This window comes from Molothrus aeneus, chromosome 7, assembly GCF_037042795.1.
Source record: "Molothrus aeneus isolate 106 chromosome 7, BPBGC_Maene_1.0, whole genome shotgun sequence".
Classification (NCBI taxonomy): Eukaryota; Metazoa; Chordata; class Aves; order Passeriformes; family Icteridae; genus Molothrus; species Molothrus aeneus.
The window spans coordinates 14,603,177-14,620,867 of record NC_089652.1 but is presented as its reverse complement, the minus strand read 5'-3'; the positions used below and the strand labels follow the sequence as shown (position 1 = coordinate 14,620,867).

The 17,691-nt window shown below is 45.7% G+C and overlaps 1 protein-coding gene across 1 annotated transcript; it reads left to right on the top strand.

Moving 5' to 3' along the window:
* The first annotated feature begins 1,730 nt into the window (after positions 1-1,730).
* On the top strand, positions 1,731-16,939 carry IDH1 (isocitrate dehydrogenase (NADP(+)) 1). Its single transcript, XM_066553732.1, has 9 exons — positions 1,731-1,785; positions 4,506-4,633; positions 6,128-6,419; positions 8,136-8,241; positions 10,812-10,989; positions 11,371-11,522; positions 12,603-12,743; positions 14,289-14,451; positions 14,948-16,939. Exons 2-9 carry the CDS (start codon positions 4,512-4,514, stop codon positions 15,039-15,041), a joined length of 1,248 nt encoding a protein of 415 aa, XP_066409829.1. The 5' UTR covers positions 1,731-1,785; positions 4,506-4,511; the 3' UTR covers positions 15,042-16,939.
* The last annotated feature ends 752 nt before the right edge of the window (positions 16,940-17,691 follow it).

The window sequence follows — 17,691 nt, the reverse complement described above, 5'->3', positions numbered from 1 at the left end:
TATGTATATATGTGTGTGTGTGCTAATAGAAAAACTTGTGTTTCAAGGAGGAAAAAAACCATAAGTGCTTCTGTCACAGCAATATTGGTCCAATTAAAACTATTAAGAAGAATAGCATTATACCTAACATTAGCCCCAGAAACACCTAGATTTTCTGTGCTGTACAACACACTAGCTGTGGAATCTATCAGCCTTTCTATGCTTTAGCTGCCCCACTAAAGGGAAAATATTCCCCACTCCCACCAAAAGAAACCAAGAAATAGTCACTCCTTTGTATAATATGGGAAAGGGGAAAGCAAGGTGCACATATCGGTCAACAAGCAGAAAACCAGAGTACATTCCTCATAGGCTCCTCACCAACAGTCACGGGGAATGTATCTAAGCCCCCTCGAAGCTGCAGCTTCAGCAATCACCAACTCACCACCGATCAAACACGGCGTGCGAGGGTGGCCGCCAGGCTCCCTCCCCACGCGCACTGCTGTTCCGGCAGAGCAGGGCCGGGACATCCCGCGTCCCACAGACCTACCCACAGCGGCTCAGTGCCAGACGGACACGGCCCCTCCTTCCTGCACACACACACACTCCCGGGCACCCGGATAACACACTCCGGTGCAAAACCACCCGCAATTGGGACATAACTGCGTGACTGACAGCTTCACCTCCAACCTCGGCGCAAGAGACAGCTGCTCCGCTCTCCCCTCCGTGAAGGGGACAACGCCACCTTCCCCCGCCTGGCACGGCAGACCCGGAGATCACCTGCGACGGGAGGGCGCGGACGTGGCGGGCAGCGACCCCCGGAGAGCCGCCGCTGGTCGCCACCAGGGGCCGGCCCGGGCAGCCCGGAGAATGCGGGCGGAGCAAGGGTGCCGCAGAGCGGTGCCAGCGGTCCCCGGCGGGCGGTGCTCACCTGCTGCCCGCGGCTGCTGCCGGTGCTGGGGCGGCACCGCCGCTCTTCCTTCACCGCCCGGCCCGGCCCGGCGGCGCCGCCAGCCCCGACCAACCGCCCGCCGACCGCGCCGCTCCCGCCCAGGCATCGCCAATCGAAGCTCCGCGCGCTCCACCCGTCGGCAGCGCCCGGCCCCGCCCCTCGGCCCTTCCCGGCTGCTCTGCCCGGGCGCGGCACACCGGGCTGCTGCCTCGGGAGCCGCTGGCAGTGCGGCGAGCCGGTGTGTCCCCCGGGAACTCGGGGTTCACCCTATTTCATTAATATTCCCTTCTCTTCTATTCCCGCCCCGAGGTTCCTCCCCGGCCACTCTCCCCGCTTCGCCCCAGCCCCAGAGAGGTGCCCGTTTCTTCCCTGGGGCTGTGGTGTCGACACCGCCGCCCCAGCGCCAGCGGAGGAACCCGTGCCCGCTGTGTGTATACCGCATCCCCGGGCTGGGCTGCTCTCCCTGGGCCACGTCCGAGCCCCCCGGTGCCAGCGGCTTCCCTGTGCCGGCGGGCACTCACTGCGCGGGGGTGCCAGGGCGCGGAACGGGCCCGGCCCGGAACGGCAGCCACACCGTCCGAGCTGCCACGGGCCGCTCGCACGAGGACACCGGTGCGCGAGACCGGGGCGGGCCCGGCTGCTGGCCCCGCGCCAGGCTCGCGCCCCCTAGCGGCTCCGCACCGCCGCCGCCAGGGGGAGGGGCCGCGCGCGGCCAGCAGGGGGCGCCGCGGGTGCGGGGCCGGGCGGGGCGGGGGCGCGGCCACATAAAGGGCCCTGCGCACGGCCCGGCTCCGCAGCGCCGCCGCACCGCCGCACCGCCGCACGGAACGGAGAACGGACCGGCACCGCGCCCGCAGGTAAAGGGCAGCGCCACCGCCCCAGCGCGCCGCGGCTCTGGCCGCCGCACAGCAGCCTTTGTTCCTTTCTCTCCCGGGCGCGGCGCCCCGCAGCGGGTCCCTGGGGGGGTGCGATTATTGTGTTTAAGGGCTTTTTTCCCTCGGGGCGGGCGGAACCCCGCGACCGCGCCCCGCCCGCCGCGACTGGCGCTGAGGGTGCTGCACCCCGGGATCGCTCGCCCTGTCCTGGGCCAGGCTGTCTCTTCACGTAGTCCTCGGGTCTCCCGCTGGTCGGTGGTGTCCCTGGCGCGGGCTGGGCTCGGGGGCCCTCGGCTGTCCCCTCCCGCTTGGGGAGTGGCCGCAGGCGCGGCCGTGCCAGTGCCGGGGTTTCAGCCTTTGCCGTGGCGGGGCTGCTGCCCTCGGCCCGGTGGGAAAATCCCCCGTGTGCCACCAGATCGCCTTGCCAGGGGCCAGTACAACCAAAAAACGAGTGCAGCCGAGAACTCGGTGGGTGCCAGCGACCCGCTCCGTGCCCCCGGCCAGCCGCTCCCTCCCGGGAGATCAGCTGTACGCCGGAGTCACGGACTTGTTGCAATAGTTAATTATTGCCCGCAGGCCCCGAGCCCGTCCGCGGGACCAAGAGGGATTTGGAAATAGACGGTTTCTTCTAAGTTGCCTTGGCTGTGTGCCGGGGTTAAGTGTGTTTAAAGAAGAGCTGCTGCAGGGGAAAGACCTTGCTGGATTTTGGCAGTTCAGTACAAAATCAGCGGGGACGAGTGACAGAGTTGAACTCTGGGGAATGTGTGCTCTCTAGAGGAGCCTCTCGGCATGTTGCCTGGTGTGCAGACAAGGGATGCTAGTGCAGTACTGCCCCAGTTCATAGAGAAACTGGGGGCACTGGTGGCTGAGGATGGGACAAGTGCCTGTGCCTGGCCATGATCGCACAAACATGTTGGATGCTGTCAGAGATTTTGAAGAGGCTGCTGTTCCCACGCATCAGTGGAGGTGTTTCTCACCCACCTTTGTGCTCTCTGTGTGGCAGCAGCATCAAATGCTTCTGAAGCCAGACTGATTTCTATGACTGACATAGTCTGATTTGTCTTAGTTAAGTGGAACCAAACCACAAAACAAGCAGTATTTTCTGGGTTTGTGCCTGTCTACATTTTTACTTAAATGAATCAGACTGTTTCTCAGATTGATCCAAGAAGCAAAACTGAACTCTCCCACAGTAGTAATTCTGTGCCTAGGCTATGGACTGTGATACAGACCTTATTATTTAGATAGCCACAATTGAAAATTGGGTTCAAAATACTTGCATAAGTAAACTGATTTCAGATAGAGTGGGGTCATATGAAGTTCAAGTTCTCCTTCAGGACTGGAGAAGCCCAATATAAGCCAAGGTACTGTCTGTGTTACGGATAGAAATGCCTGAAGTAGTTTATCTTTTAAACTGAGTCTCTGTAACGTGACCTCATTTTATTTTTTCAATTTTTTTAGGGTTTTATGTTATTTTTTGGGTGGGGTTTTTGTTGGGTTTTTGGTTTTTTGTTTGGGGGTGTCTTTTTTGGTGTTTTGTTGGTGGTGGTTTTTTGGGGTTTTTTTTCTTCATTTTGTGCTTTAAAAGGTTTGGAAAAGCTTGATCCTGTGAACGTAGCTTAGAAATTTTATTCTCTTCCCAGACTAAAATTATTAATAGATTGGATTTTGGAAATGCAGCACAAATTACTTAATTAAAAAGAAATAAATAAAATTTTAACCCTGGGATAGTCTCCCAACATGCTTGTAATGGGAGGCCCTTGCTCTGCAAGCCTCACACCTCGGACTGACTTGGTCTAGAGGAACAGATCCCGCGTACAGTAGGACCCTTCATTCTGGATCAAGTATTCCTGGCCCTTGGTCTCTGAGACTGCAGCCTCAGGCACAAGGGTTTGCTATCTCACGGTACTATCCCAGCAGCTGCACACAAGCACAGGACTGTGAGGGAGGAGCTTGCCAAGTCATAGCTCTTGCATAAGCTGAGACCCAAGAAACTGTGGCTGCTGGAAAAAAGGGCACTCTAGAGCAGTTCAGTGCCTTCTGAGGTTGTCTTGACAAAGATCAAAGTGCAAATAGAAGGGCAGAGTTCAAGTTCTTTTTTTTTTTTTAGCCTTTGTTCCCTACAGCAAACAAATCTGTCCAGTATTTATTTTATCTGTAGAAATAAAGCTTGCCACAAGAAACTACTCTTGATGTGTAGCCCTTGGATTTTTCTACCTGTTTCCTTCCTTCCTGGGGGACAAAGTTAATAAAGAAGCTAACAGCCGAATCTTAGTGGTTTCGGCAGTATGAGCTGTCATTGTAATCATGTCCATTAACCCCCGATTTTCAGAAAAAGGTGGAGAAACAGGTAACTGGACTAGAACTCGTGAAATCTAAAAGTAAACAGTGCTCATCTATTTCTGTGGAATTTGGGGGAAGAATTTGGTCGTATTTTTAAATTTTTTGATACAGTCATAATTAAAGGCCATGCCTTTAATTGTCAAGATATTAACCTTTTTATCTCACATAGATCTCTCTAGGAGCTAGGGCTTTAAGGAAAACACCACGTAGCATGAAACTAAGGATAAACTGAGGTTATTTTCAAGACTTTGGAGAGATCCTGTATGCTATGTTACTGCCTCACCTAGTTATGTTGTAAAAATGCAGGATACATGTATTAGTAGCTTTTGACTTAGGTTGGACTTTTTTTATGCCTATTGCAGTTCAAGATGTCTAAAAAAATCCGTGGAGGCTCCGTTGTGGAGATGCAAGGAGATGAAATGACACGGGTCATCTGGGAGCTGATTAAAGAAAAGCTGATTTTTCCTTATGTAGATCTGGATTTGCACAGGTAATGACTCTGTGACATTCAGCTGAATGTACTGAAGTTTGCATGTGTCAGTAGGTGTTGATGGATTTTCTTTAAGCACCGGAAGCATGCCCTCCAGCATGTTCCTCACAGCAGTAAGCAGTGCATGCTGAGTTGTGAGTTAGAGTTTTGCCTGTGCTGTGCCTCTAAGAAAGTCTCTCCGAGACATGGCCTGTGTTTTATTTTCCTGTGTTTTGGGGTTTCCAGCACCTGGACAAGTCTGCATGACCCTGCAGCTTAAACAGTGAGAAGAAATATGGGCTTGTTTCAGCCACTCCCTGACTTGAAGCATAGCATCCTGCCCCCCTGAGTGGGCTTATGGCTTCTTGCCATGCCTGTTTGAAGATCTGCCCAGAGGACAGAAGGGTGTGTGTAGGGCACAGACTCTGCCCTGATGGCTGTGAGCCTGAGCTCTGCTGTTGACAATGTGAGCTAACTGTTGCAATTACTCCCTGAAGCTAGGCTGTGCTCCTATACTCCCTTCTGGAAAATAACAAATACTAGCAGCTGGCTACAGCAAAAGGGACATGCTATCTATAGCATCTGGCCAAGCAGAACAAATAATCTTTTCCTTTTCTGGCCACTGAGCTGTAATTATTAGAGAAATATCCAGCTACATTGCTCCTAGCGATGTGGACAGAGGCCTTCAGTGGTATCTGCCATAGTTAAACCCACAAGTCTGACCTCTTCCCCTGCCACTGGAGCCATTTGTATGCCACCTACATCAGGCTTTCTGGTGTTGGGAACCAGGCAGACAGGAGCCCAGCAGCATAATACATGCACACAGTCTGGAGAACATCCCTTTTCAAAGAGGGTGGGAGGAGGGCAAGCAAACCTCTGGCTGAGGCAGCACAGTGGCTGGATTCATGTACAGCTGGCTGTGCTTCAGGGCTGTCCCATGCTGGGCACCCATTGTTCTCCAAAAGCTATTAAAACAGTGAGTATGGAAATGACCTTCCTCTGATGTTTGAGAGGAATGTTGGCATTTTTGCTGCCAGAGCAGGATTGTGGGTCCACTGTCAAAGCAGTTTTTAAGTCTAGTATAGCTTCATGTGCTCAGTACATGAAGGAAGCCAGAGCCTTCAGCACAAGAGGTTTGAAATAAAGGCTCATATCTGGGAATTTTGCTGCTCCATACAATGAAAACCCTCAACTGACAGATGCCATTGCAGGAAACTCAAAAGGCAAGGCAGAGGAGATACTGTCCCATGCTGCAGCAAACCTTAGCCATAAACTGAAGCTCTCCTTTCTCCCATCTCCTACCAACCTCCACTAACAGGAGAAATGTCACTGTATAAGTTTGTTTTCTTCCAGTCCAGCAGCATTTGCACTGGAAGAGGGGTAACTTCAGTTGTGGTAGAATGCTGCAGCTACACCCACAAGCACATCTACATGTGTTTCTTGTCTTGTTTCTTTCCTATTGAACACAAACAAATGTCCTGGGAAGTCCTGATGGTGTTTGTGGCTTTGTTACAGCTATGACTTGGGCATTGAGCATCGTGATGCTACAAATGATAAAGTAACTGTGGAAGCTGCTGAAGCCATAAAGAAATACAATGTTGGCATAAAGTGTGCAACCATCACTCCTGATGAGAACAGAGTGGAGGAGTTCAAGTTGAAGCAGATGTGGAAGTCTCCCAATGGCACAATTAGAAACATCCTAGGTGGCACTGTCTTCAGAGAAGCGATTATCTGCAAGAACATTCCCCGGCTGGTGTCTGGGTGGGTGAAACCCATTGTCATCGGCCGTCACGCTTATGGGGATCAAGTGAGTCACTCCAGTGTTTACCCCTCTTTTTGTCTTAACAGGCTTATTCCTGGCTGGTATAGAGCTCCAAAGACTTAGACATCCCTGTGCTCCTGCTCTGTGCCTTGCATTCCACCTGGGAGCACACACGTGCTAGCACTTTGTTTGTACTGCACCCGGCAAGTGTGGGAGAGCCTGGTTCATGCCTCTCCCTTGAGCAGTGTCACTGTATAAACAGCATTCAGAAACCTGTGCTTGGATTACACAAGCCTGTACTTAGACACTTAACTCTGCTAGGTTATTGTTCTTCATCTCCCTAGAACGCTCCTTCTTACGTAAGAACTTTATGAATCTTCAGAAAATACTATTTTACGCTGCCCACCCTCTTACTTTGCAGGACTTTCTGGTGTCATATGTTGCTCACAGCAAAAATGAATAAAAGTGAGTGATTTCTAGAAGTGGGCAAAATTGCCTTCTGTATGGGGGTGTGGTTTTGTTCTGTTTCTTGCACAGCACACCTGCAGAGTTCGTATCTGACCTGGGCACATCAGGCTGTGGTACAGAAGTAGGGAAACCTCTTTTATCAGAACTTCCCTGACAATGGTAGTACAGGGCTGTGGAAAGCCCTGGAACCATTGTCAGTGTTGTGCCCTCTGGGTAGCCTGGAAGATAAGAATCAGTCATACTGTTCTCCATGGGCAGTCATATGTTATAAAGCTACCAAACATGGCAAAAGAGAAGAGCCAAGTGCTTAAATAGGTGGCTAAACCTGCAAACTGAAGGCAAGTCATTAAATTACCTGCTATAGGTAATTTAGGAAGATAAAATAATAAGTTTTCAAGAGGAAAATAATTGCAGAACCCTGACACTAGAAAAGAATGGGATTCAACTTCCTTAAAGGTTGTGAAAAATTGAGAAGGTTAAAATAATAGGAAACAGCGGATTAAAGGGAAAGGATTGAAACCCTGCAAAAGTATGAGATTAAAGTGAAAGGAACAATATCAGAACATACAAAGGACATAGGAGCGAGACACTAACTTCAGAACAGCTCAGGGAACAGATTCCCTTAATAGGAGGGAAACTACATGAAAAAGAATAATAAATTTCAAGGAAATGTAACCTTAAATAGTACCGTTCAGGACAATTGGGAAGATGAGACAGCATTTAAATACTTAAAGTTTTTAACTTCAAAGGCTCTTGTTACAGGTTGGCCTTTCAAATGTCATCTTGTATGATGTATGAACCCTACAAGATCAGCAGTAATATGAATGGCTTTAAGGCAAGGAGAGGAGCCTTTCTATCTACCAACCACACAACAGTCTAAATACTCTGCACTTTAAAACTTCAGCACATCTGCAAAAGTAGATACTCTGCTGATTGATGGAGGCCCAAGAATCTGTGAGCTTTTTCCCCTAAAGGGGAGGATGGCTTCTGAAATAGGCAGACTTTTGACTATTTAAGGATACAGTTCAGTGATGCTCTTGGCAGTGCTGGGTTAACTGTTGGACTTGATGATGTTAAGAGTCTTTTCCAACCTAAGTGATTCCATGACTCTCGTCTTTCTAAGCTCTAGTAAAATAATCTAGTGACGATATGGCTGAAGAAAAAGTCTGCTTAATGGGGTTTTTAGTACAACTGTTTTTCTGTAACCTGCCCTCCCAAATGAGGACTGTCTTTTATGGTTCTCTCTTCCTGATAGAAAAAATTATCATGGCTTTTTTTTTTTTCTTTTAACAGTACAGAGCAACTGATTTTGTGGTACCTGGACCTGGAAAAGTAGAGATGACCTACACTCCTGCAGATGGAGGCAAACCAGTCACATATCTGGTCCATAACTTTGAAAGTAGGTATTTTCTCTAATTAGTGATTAAAACTGATACACTGGTATTTTTTTATTTAATTCAACCTTGACATATCAGTCAGATCTGTTTGATGGTAAAATATGACTTTGAGGGAGAATGGGGGAGAAAGTTTTTGGGCCTTCTTCATTTATTGGTCAAGTACTGAAAGTACCTTGAAATCTTCCTGGGATCAAAGAGGCACATCAAGAACACAATCATATTAGATTGGCCACCTGTCATGCTCATTATATGATGACTCTGGTAGCAGCATATATGTTTTTCTCTCTGATCAGAGGCAAATTTACTATGTAAACTAGGTTTGACCTATGGGGAGATATATTTGAGAGCAATCCATGTGCAATTCTTTCTGGGTTTAGTTTGTTTTGCTGATCTCTATACCTTAGCAGTTTTTGCCCTTCTTTATGAAGCAGTCTTTTTATATGCTCAAGAGAAATGAGAATTAACACTTAACTCTGTAAGGTGTAAAGAGGATTTCACAAGGATGCTCCTGACTGTGTAGGCTGTAACTGTTTTAATAGATGCAGTACTAAAGGTTTTGGTGTCACTCTTCTCCCTATTGTTCTGCTGGTTGCAGACATTGCAAGGCTCAGAAGAGTCCTGACATTGCTGGGCTTTGTTAATGGAAGCAGTTACAGACATGTTGCCAGAACTCAGGCTGTATGCTCTAAGGGGCAGGATTCAAGGAAACATCATACAAGTCATGTCTCTGTCTGTCATTAATCAAAGGGTTCAGGATGTAAAGTCTTACGGTGATCTATTTAGCTACAAAAAAATGAAACCACATAAACCAGCATCCTTGTTTGTGTGCAGTTGGTTTGGCAAACAGCTACCAAGACTGACATATGACCCTCCTTTGTAATACTTGATTCCTCTGGCATGCTTGCTCCTAAGAACCTACATCTCTATCATCTCTTGTTGCATAGCCTTTCATCTGGAGTTCACCTTCGTGGCTAGTCCCAATCTGTTTTCATTTGCTAGGTGACTGGTGAGCCTGTGTTGGAGATGTGTGGCCATCCAGCTGCCAGTCTTGTTTGCTACTCTGCATTGCATCAGCAAACAGAAGGCAGGGAAGTGCAAAGATGGCAGATTACTGCTGTTGCTCTGGGGAGCTGCCCTCCCCACAGATAACTGTTGTGCCAGCATATCTCCCAAATGATTAAGGGAAGCTTGTCTTTTTGCTGTACTAATATGTTCAACCTTGACACTGAGTCAAGAGATTTTTAGGAGGCAGTAGGATTATATGACTGCAATAAGGATTTTCTTTTACATGTATGAAAATAGCTGTTTAATTCAAACTTAACAGCTGTCATCCAGCAACCATGAAATCATGGTTCCAAAGGACACAGTCTCTGTAGCTGATCACACCCTGAACTGTCCTTGACTCCATAGGGAAGGTACAGGGATAACATGTAACAACAGGAATTTCATTCTCTGCCAATATCAACTTTAAATGACATTGCTATCTTGGCAAGCAGATAAACCTCCTCTGCCTTCCCCTCTTCATTCTGCATGTATGTCCATATAGTAACAACCATCTGAAGGTGGTAAGGATAAATGGATATCAGGAAAAATAGATATTTAAAAACTATGGGTGTTTCTAGAACAAAGATCCCTAATATTGGTACTGTACAAAAACTAGATAGGTGGTGCTAGTGAGGTGCTTAAAATTAAGTACATGGTATCTACTTTTCACTAGAAACAGAGTTATGCTCTGAAAATGACAAAGCTTTCTCATGAAGCTCTAGACCCTACTTTCACCCACAATCATCCTCTTCCATTATTTGAGTGCTGCTTTCTTCTAGGTGAGCTGGGCTGCAAGTTCAGCGCACTTCCATTTGTGCTTCTAACACATCTGCCTTACACAGTCTAAGTCATGTGAATGTTGATAGTTCCTCAGAGCCTTCTCAGGACTTGCCGGAGCACCCACATGACTGGCACATTCTTCCCACAACTTGCTAGAAGTGAGCCTGAGCGGGTGGATCAAAGCAGCAGGGTAGGCCACACGTGTGCTGAAAAAAAATGCAGGAATTCATGTGGAGTCTTGTTTACCTGAGCTAGGCAAAGCAGTCCTTGACTGCTGGAGTTAGTTCTGAAGGTGCAAAGCATTTAAGGTGTGAGCACATCCCTTTCTGACTTTGACTGAGACCTCCTGCTCCAAACTGCTGCCTGCTGCTTTGATAGAAAAAGACTGTATTACTTAAATGGCTAGTAGGAGTTCAAGTACATTCACTTCTGTCACAGTGTGCTTGAGTACTTAGGCTGGATTAGAACAAAACTTCTTAGAGGGATTAGATCACATTATTAAGATATGTACTTGCCTGTAAAACAAAACCACTTTCCTATCCATGTGTCACAGAACTGCTGAAGCTTTGAGTTGATAACACAAAGCAAATCTTCTCCTGGAAGAACCAACCTTAAACTGAGAACTAGATTAAGACATCTGGGAAAAGCACCAGTCTGCCTGGCTGCCAGAGTATGCTATGGGGAGAATAAAATTCTTAAACCCAAACTAAATCTAGTTGATTCCTATCTGTTCTTCCTCCACTAACAGGCTGTGGTGGTGTAGCCATGGGAATGTACAATCTTGACCAGTCTATCAAGGATTTTGCCCACAGTTCCTTCCAGATGGCACTGTCTAAAGGCTGGCCCCTCTATATGAGCACCAAAAACACCATTTTGAAGAAATATGATGGCCGCTTCAAAGACATCTTCCAAGACATCTATGACAGGTAATCAGTTGTGTTCTTCGTGCTTCAGTGCATAAGTCTGCAGCAGGAACATCCTCTCCAGCCTTGTGAGTTGCTTTTTCAGACACTCAGCAACTCTTTAAGGGCACAGGGGATGCCATCTCTGTCACAGTCTCTCTTGTCCTGCAAAGCACAATACTCAGTGTGGAAAGCTCTGCTACATGTGGCTGTGGTGTCCATATCTTCTAATAAAGCCACAGATTCTCTGTGGGTGCCTCTATGATTCTGAAGCAGCCAAGGGAAAAAAGAGTAAAGAGAATGCAGGGGTTTTTTTGTTTTAGTCATATCTGTGTGCATCTCTCTATGTACAGACTGTGCAATTCCCTCTTTGTATGACAAGGTGTTTTGGTTTGTGTTTCCTAGAGAATACAAGTCCCAGTTTGAAGCCAAAAAGATCTGGTATGAGCACAGGCTCATTGATGACATGGTTGCTCAGGCCCTGAAATCTGAAGGAGGCTTTGTCTGGGCTTGCAAGAACTACGATGGGGATGTGCAGTCTGACTCTGTTGCACAAGGTATGAGGTGCTTCCTGTGCCACGCTGAAGCAGGCTTAGTGGCAGTCTCTTGTGTCCTTCTGTCACATCTTATGGAATGGCCCAGGATGTGATGTTCGGTCTCAAAACTTGTGTTTCAAAATTGTTGCCAGTTCATGGAGGTATCAGTCAAAAAATTCTGATTTTGCTTTTACAAGAAAATCTATTGAATGTAGACTCTGTAGTTGTATTTATTTACAGGAGGGAAGTTTCTACCACATGATAACTGGTAGGCTTTCTAGTCTCATGGACAGTATTTAGACAGCTGGTTCTTTGTCACTGACAGCTTGAGTTAAGCTGACTGCTGCTGAGAGTGATGGCAGGTGCTCTGCAGATAAGTCATAAAACTTTCAGGACCTAAAGCTACCTGTCAGGTGTAAAGAGGGATGTTGATAGGTTTAACTAGACATAATTGTAATGCTTGATCAAAATCCTGTATAACCAAGGTGCACGGTGCCAAAACAAATATGGATGCAGAATTCCACAGGATGAGATGTGTGGCTTTATGTAATACACTCTTTCTGAAGTAGTGCCACTAAACTGCCTCCCACAGAACAAGGATGTGTGTTGGACTTCTAAACAAAGCAGCTTTCAAACATGGAGATCTCTGAAACCTACAGGGTTAGAACTGGTGTGAATGTCCAATATCAGAAGTTGTTTGTTCCTCTCACAAGAGCAGATGCTCTTAATAAGAAGTTGTTTTGTTTCCTGTCACCCTGTGTGAAAGACAAACAGCCCAACACTTACTGTTCTCTTACCATACATTTTCAGTAGAAATCTGTCCAGCAAATTAGGTAAGAAAACTAATTTCCTTGAAATGGTGCAGAATGTCTGTATATCTATAGCTCATGCTTCAGCTGGACTTCATGTTCAGATGAACTGTTATTTTGATGTGTAGGGACTTGCCAGTTAATTGCAGAAGCACTACTGCAGCTCTGCTGTTCAGGGATTTTCCTTCCATCAGTGGGAAGATGTAGGGGGATTGTAGGATGGGGAGATGAAGGGGAATTTGAGGGAGCTGTCCAAAGGAGACACTGAGCTTTTGAAACTTGTATTTTGTAGGCTATGGCTCTCTGGGGATGATGACCAGTGTGCTGATCTGCCCTGATGGCAAGACTGTAGAAGCAGAAGCTGCTCACGGGACAGTTACTCGTCACTACCGCATGCACCAGAAAGGCCAAGAAACCTCCACTAACCCCATTGGTGAGCTGCTTTTCACTGCCCTTCATCATCTCTACACATGAAAGAGCAAGTTTAGAGTAAGAACATCTGCACCCTTTCTGTAGACAACTGTACCACTTAGTGGTGAAACTTGCAGGTCATAGTGCATTTTTCTTCCAGAGATTGTGATGACCCTTAAGGGGAAGGAAGGTACCTAAGATTCTTAAATGCTCATTGATCAAAAGAAGTTACAAAAGTCAGAGGGTCTGCAAACAATCAGAAAGTAGATCAGTAAATTACACACATGGCATGGAAATACCAACTATATAAGCACACAGCAGTGGGTTTTGGATAAAGGGGCAGAGTGAAAGTGAAGACAGGAATTAAGGAGAGAAAGATGGATTAAAGCAAGTAAGAAAGGAAAAAAAAGAGGGAATTAAAGGAAGAAAAAGAGGAGAAAAGAGAGAAAAATAGATCACTAGTCCTGGCTACAGCATTGATGTATTTTGGGCTGCTGTTTAAAGGGTTGTTAGAGAGTAGGGTATAGTATGCATTAGCTCCTTATAATCGAGAGCTGGAGGGGTCTCACTTTGGGTCACTGTTTATGGGGTTTACAAGAGAGTGGGCTTTAGTTATAGTAATTTTCCATCCTGGCTGCAATTCAAGTCAGTAACTTTCTTTGAAAGTTCAGTAACAAAAATATTATTCAACTTGGGTTGCTATTCAGGCAAGAAAAATACCTTTGCAAGGCTGTTCATTTAAAAACAAGGTGCTCATTAGACACCACTAGTTCCTGTGTTTCTGACAAGCTTGAGAAGGGCTTAAGTGTGGTTTGCCAAGGCCTAATGAGTATTTCTCAGATCACAGTGTGGCCTGAGGGGGAGGCAAGGGAATACACCTCCACAGTCCTCTCATGACTTAAGTCAGCTTCTCTGGGTCTCTACAGACACAGATACAGCCTCTGAAGCAAAAAACTGGCTGGAATGGAGTGAGTGCAAGCAATAAACTAGACCTAACTTAGCCTTTATGCATTCACTCTTCAGGAAACTATTGGTTTATAGCCACAAGGCCTTAAGGTTTAGGTTGGTTGTTTTTTATAACTCTTTCTGATGGCCCAGAAGAACCAACCACACCCCAAGCCATGTACACACTCAAAGTGTAAAGGTACATGAAATGGGACATGAGGGGAAGCATCCTCTAAATTTGCATAGAGACCAGAGCATAATGTAGTGTTAGGAAAAGAACTGTACCCTTCTGTTACAATATTCTCTGTAACTACAGGGTCCTACCACCTGTCATTCTTTCTGACTTGGGCAGGGAGAAAATAAAATTACATGCATAGAGAGATTACTGGAGGCAGTGAGTAGTTTGAGGTCTGCATTGGTTGTTTTTTTCAAGTTCCACAAAAGGCAAAGGATACCTAAATGAAGATAAGTGTTCTTTCCCATACCAGATTTTGTATCTTTTTTTTTCAGTTTGCTTTCCATGTTATTGGTATTAAAAAATCCAATTATTGTTCCACATGATGATTTAGAGCAACTTTCAGGAAGTTCTGGAAAGATAGAATAACCCAGTGTTCTCTCTCAGCCTCCATCTTCGCATGGACAAGAGGCCTTGCTCACAGGGCTAAGCTGGACAACAACAGTAGCCTCAGGAACTTTGCAGTTGCCCTGGAAGAAGTCTGCATTGAGACCATTGAATCTGGCTTCATGACAAAGGACCTTGCTGCCTGCATCAAAGGCTTGCCTAAGTAAGTGTCTGAAATAACCAGCTATGCCTAGAAAAGGCTGTTTTACATGGTGGTTCTGAACAGCATTGGCTGAAATGTTATTTTTAGTGTGGTAAAGAACAGGAGTCTGTCTCAAAGGACTTCCTGTACCCAGTGCTGTAAAACAAACATGAGACACTCCCTGACCCAAGCAACTTAGTGCAGATTGCTCTCTCCCTGCTATTGCACCAAATGAATGGGAGAAAAAAGTAAAGAAGGAACTGCAAAGATTTACATGTTTTGTATGACAGTCTAGCTATGGTGGCCAGATCCTGACAAATGAAGAAGACCTACATAACTGTAAAATACCACCTGGCTACCTCTTCCCAGAGTCTTATGGCAAAAAACCCAGCCTGATGAGTAGGAGAGAACTCTTTTGGTTTTAGAGGCAAAACACAGAGTTGTTTGAACAGTCTTCTTCTGCTTTATTTAGAGTCTATACAACTAATACCTGTCTTGTTTTGTTTCCCCCTGCCAGTGTCACACGCTCTGATTACCTGAACACCTTTGAGTTCATGGACAAGCTTGCTGAAAACTTGAAGCGGAAGCTGGCCTCTATGCCCAAAGCTTAAGGCATGGGTTGCACTCAAGCTCCCCTAACAAAGTGTCTCCCACTTACATCAGAGTGTAAGTGGCATTGTCTCATTTGTTGTGCTTCTTTTAGGCTGTTCTTCAGCTTTGGCCATCTGGTATTATCACACTGGTAGATACTTCCTATCAGAATCATCTCTTTGCCCAATTACTCATTTTTCTCTTGATTTTCTGTCTGATCACACTTGAGTCTTCTTGCAAAGCACAGGCACTGGAGGTCGCTTTCCTCAAGAGAAGTGATTTCTGTAGACTGGAATCACCTAAGGGAACTTCATGACTTGAGAAGGTATGAGCTGGGGGTTTTAGCAAGCTCTCCATTTTGTGTCTCAAAGATAGGTTCCTTCTTAACCTGCTGCATTAAGTCAACACTTCCAGACTCTACAGCTGTGCTGGATTTACCTCATATTTACGTCAAGATCTTGGACTCCATCAGGAGAGTGGGAATGGTGCTCCACACCACAGTCTCTATTCCTCCTGTCAAAACCCTCCTCCCACACCTTCTGCCCCATCTCACAGACTTCAGTCTCACTAGAACATGTTACAGCTTTTGACTGAAGAAGCTTTGCATTTTGAGCACACTCTTCACCTTGAGATCTGTCAGGACTACTTTCTGCATTGTTTTTAATTGCAGTTGTTTTCTTTTTTCCTGTTCTTGCTTTCTTAGCAGTTGTTCTCTCATCAGTTTTAGGTTTTTAATAGGCTCCTTCCGAGGTACAAACATTCACCCATGACTGCTCAATCTTGCTGAATTTTTACAGTCTCACTCCCTCCAGATGCAAAACTATACTAATATATAGATGATACTCTAATTGAAGGAGATTCCCATGAAAAGGTGGGAGAAGCTGCAGCAATAATAGGAAGCATTACATGAACCAGAAATTGAAATTCAGCCTGAAAAATGTCAAGGACCAAGAAATAAATTTTTGGGTACTTGGTAGATGCAGCCAGTGCAGTAGTTCCTCCAGACACTTTAAAGGAATGAGAAGAAATACAAGTGCCCTCATCAAAGAAAAAATTACAAGAGTTAATGGGAACTTTAGGATTTTGGAGAAAACATGTACCTGGCTTTTCTGTTCTGCTTGTATTGTGCTTTGTTGTGTAACTTTACAAACACTAGATAAAAATGAACATAGACACTTTTTAAACTTTTAGAAAATCATGTTTTCTGAAACTCTTTGAGCTGCTAGGTGAAGCCCTACTTTTGCTAAGCAGATGAATTTGACAAAAGCTCAGTATTGGTCTGGATTCCTAGTTTTGTTCACAGCAGACCTGAGGTTTTTCTCTGTGACTTTGATCTATGTTTATCTCTTCCTCTCAGTCTGAAGGCCAGTCTGTGTCACAGCTCTGGTTAAACCAGCAGTGACCTATGTGCAGCAGACCTTAGAAATGAATACCGTCCTTCTCTCTCGAGTACTTCCCAGTGAGTATAAGTGAGCTCAGAGGGCTATGCCAGCTCTACCACAGCCCTCCTGAATTTATCTTGTAGTGCCAACCAGAGCACACTGTCCTGATACCAAGGGATTTGGTTCCATTGCTACAGTCAGGACTGTAGCATTTGAGTAGCACTTAGTAAATGCTGGAAACAAGCCTTATAGGCTAAGAGCCTACCAAAGCCATGCTGCAGTGTCTAAATGCAGGCCATGCATTTAGTTATGCTCCTTCTGACTGGATGTGAAGCATAGGAACTGTTAACCTCTTCCCTCTCCCCACAATTCATAAAGGTGCAAACTTTTCTCCATTGTCTGGGCTATTACTTACCCTTGTTGTCTTACGGCAAGTCGTATCATGACTGTGAAAACTTATTCCATCCATGGTTGTGTGTTGGTTTTTTTTAAGGAATATTTTTAATTGAAACTAAAATAAAAGCCAACTAACATTCTTTGTGTCTCCTTCCTTTGTGTGATTAGCAGATATGGGGAAACTGCCTCAGAGAGAGACTCCAGTAGCTTTCAGTACAGTGCAGTACAGGCTGGGACAGACTGTTGCAATGTGATATAAACAAAAAGTATCTCCCTTCTTAGAATATAGTTTCAATTTGTTTTAGCCTAGGCACAGCTGTCATGTGTAGTGTCATGGTAAATATCAGGTAGCGTACAAGAATTTGAAAATACCACTTGCATTGAAATTTTATTTTGGGAGTCATAAAAACTGATACATCATTGCTCAGCAAAACAAACTGGTTACACATGAACAAACTCCCCCTCCAGCTGACTGCTCGAGGTGGTGATTAGGATAGAGATACCACTGTTAGACTAAAGGAGATACTATTACCTTGTGTTTGAAGCACAGTTCTGTAACTGCTAGCACCTGTCTCCATACCTTCAATGTCAATGAATACAATCTACTATTCTGTTATTAGCACAAGCACATAAGTGCAGCTGGAAAAAGTCCCATTTCTGACCCACAGAGACAATGAAAACAATTAGTGGGAACACTTGGAGATCTAAGTTCCTGGCCTGGCTTCTGACATCAGTGGATCAATACAGGCATGTTCTAATACAACAGCACTTATAACAAGTATTATAAGTGTTATTGACTAGCTCCTACCTGGCTTCCAGAGTTACAGAATACCAGAGAAAGCTTGGTAACTTCCAGAAAACTGAACAACTAAATAAGAAGGCATTTTTGAAT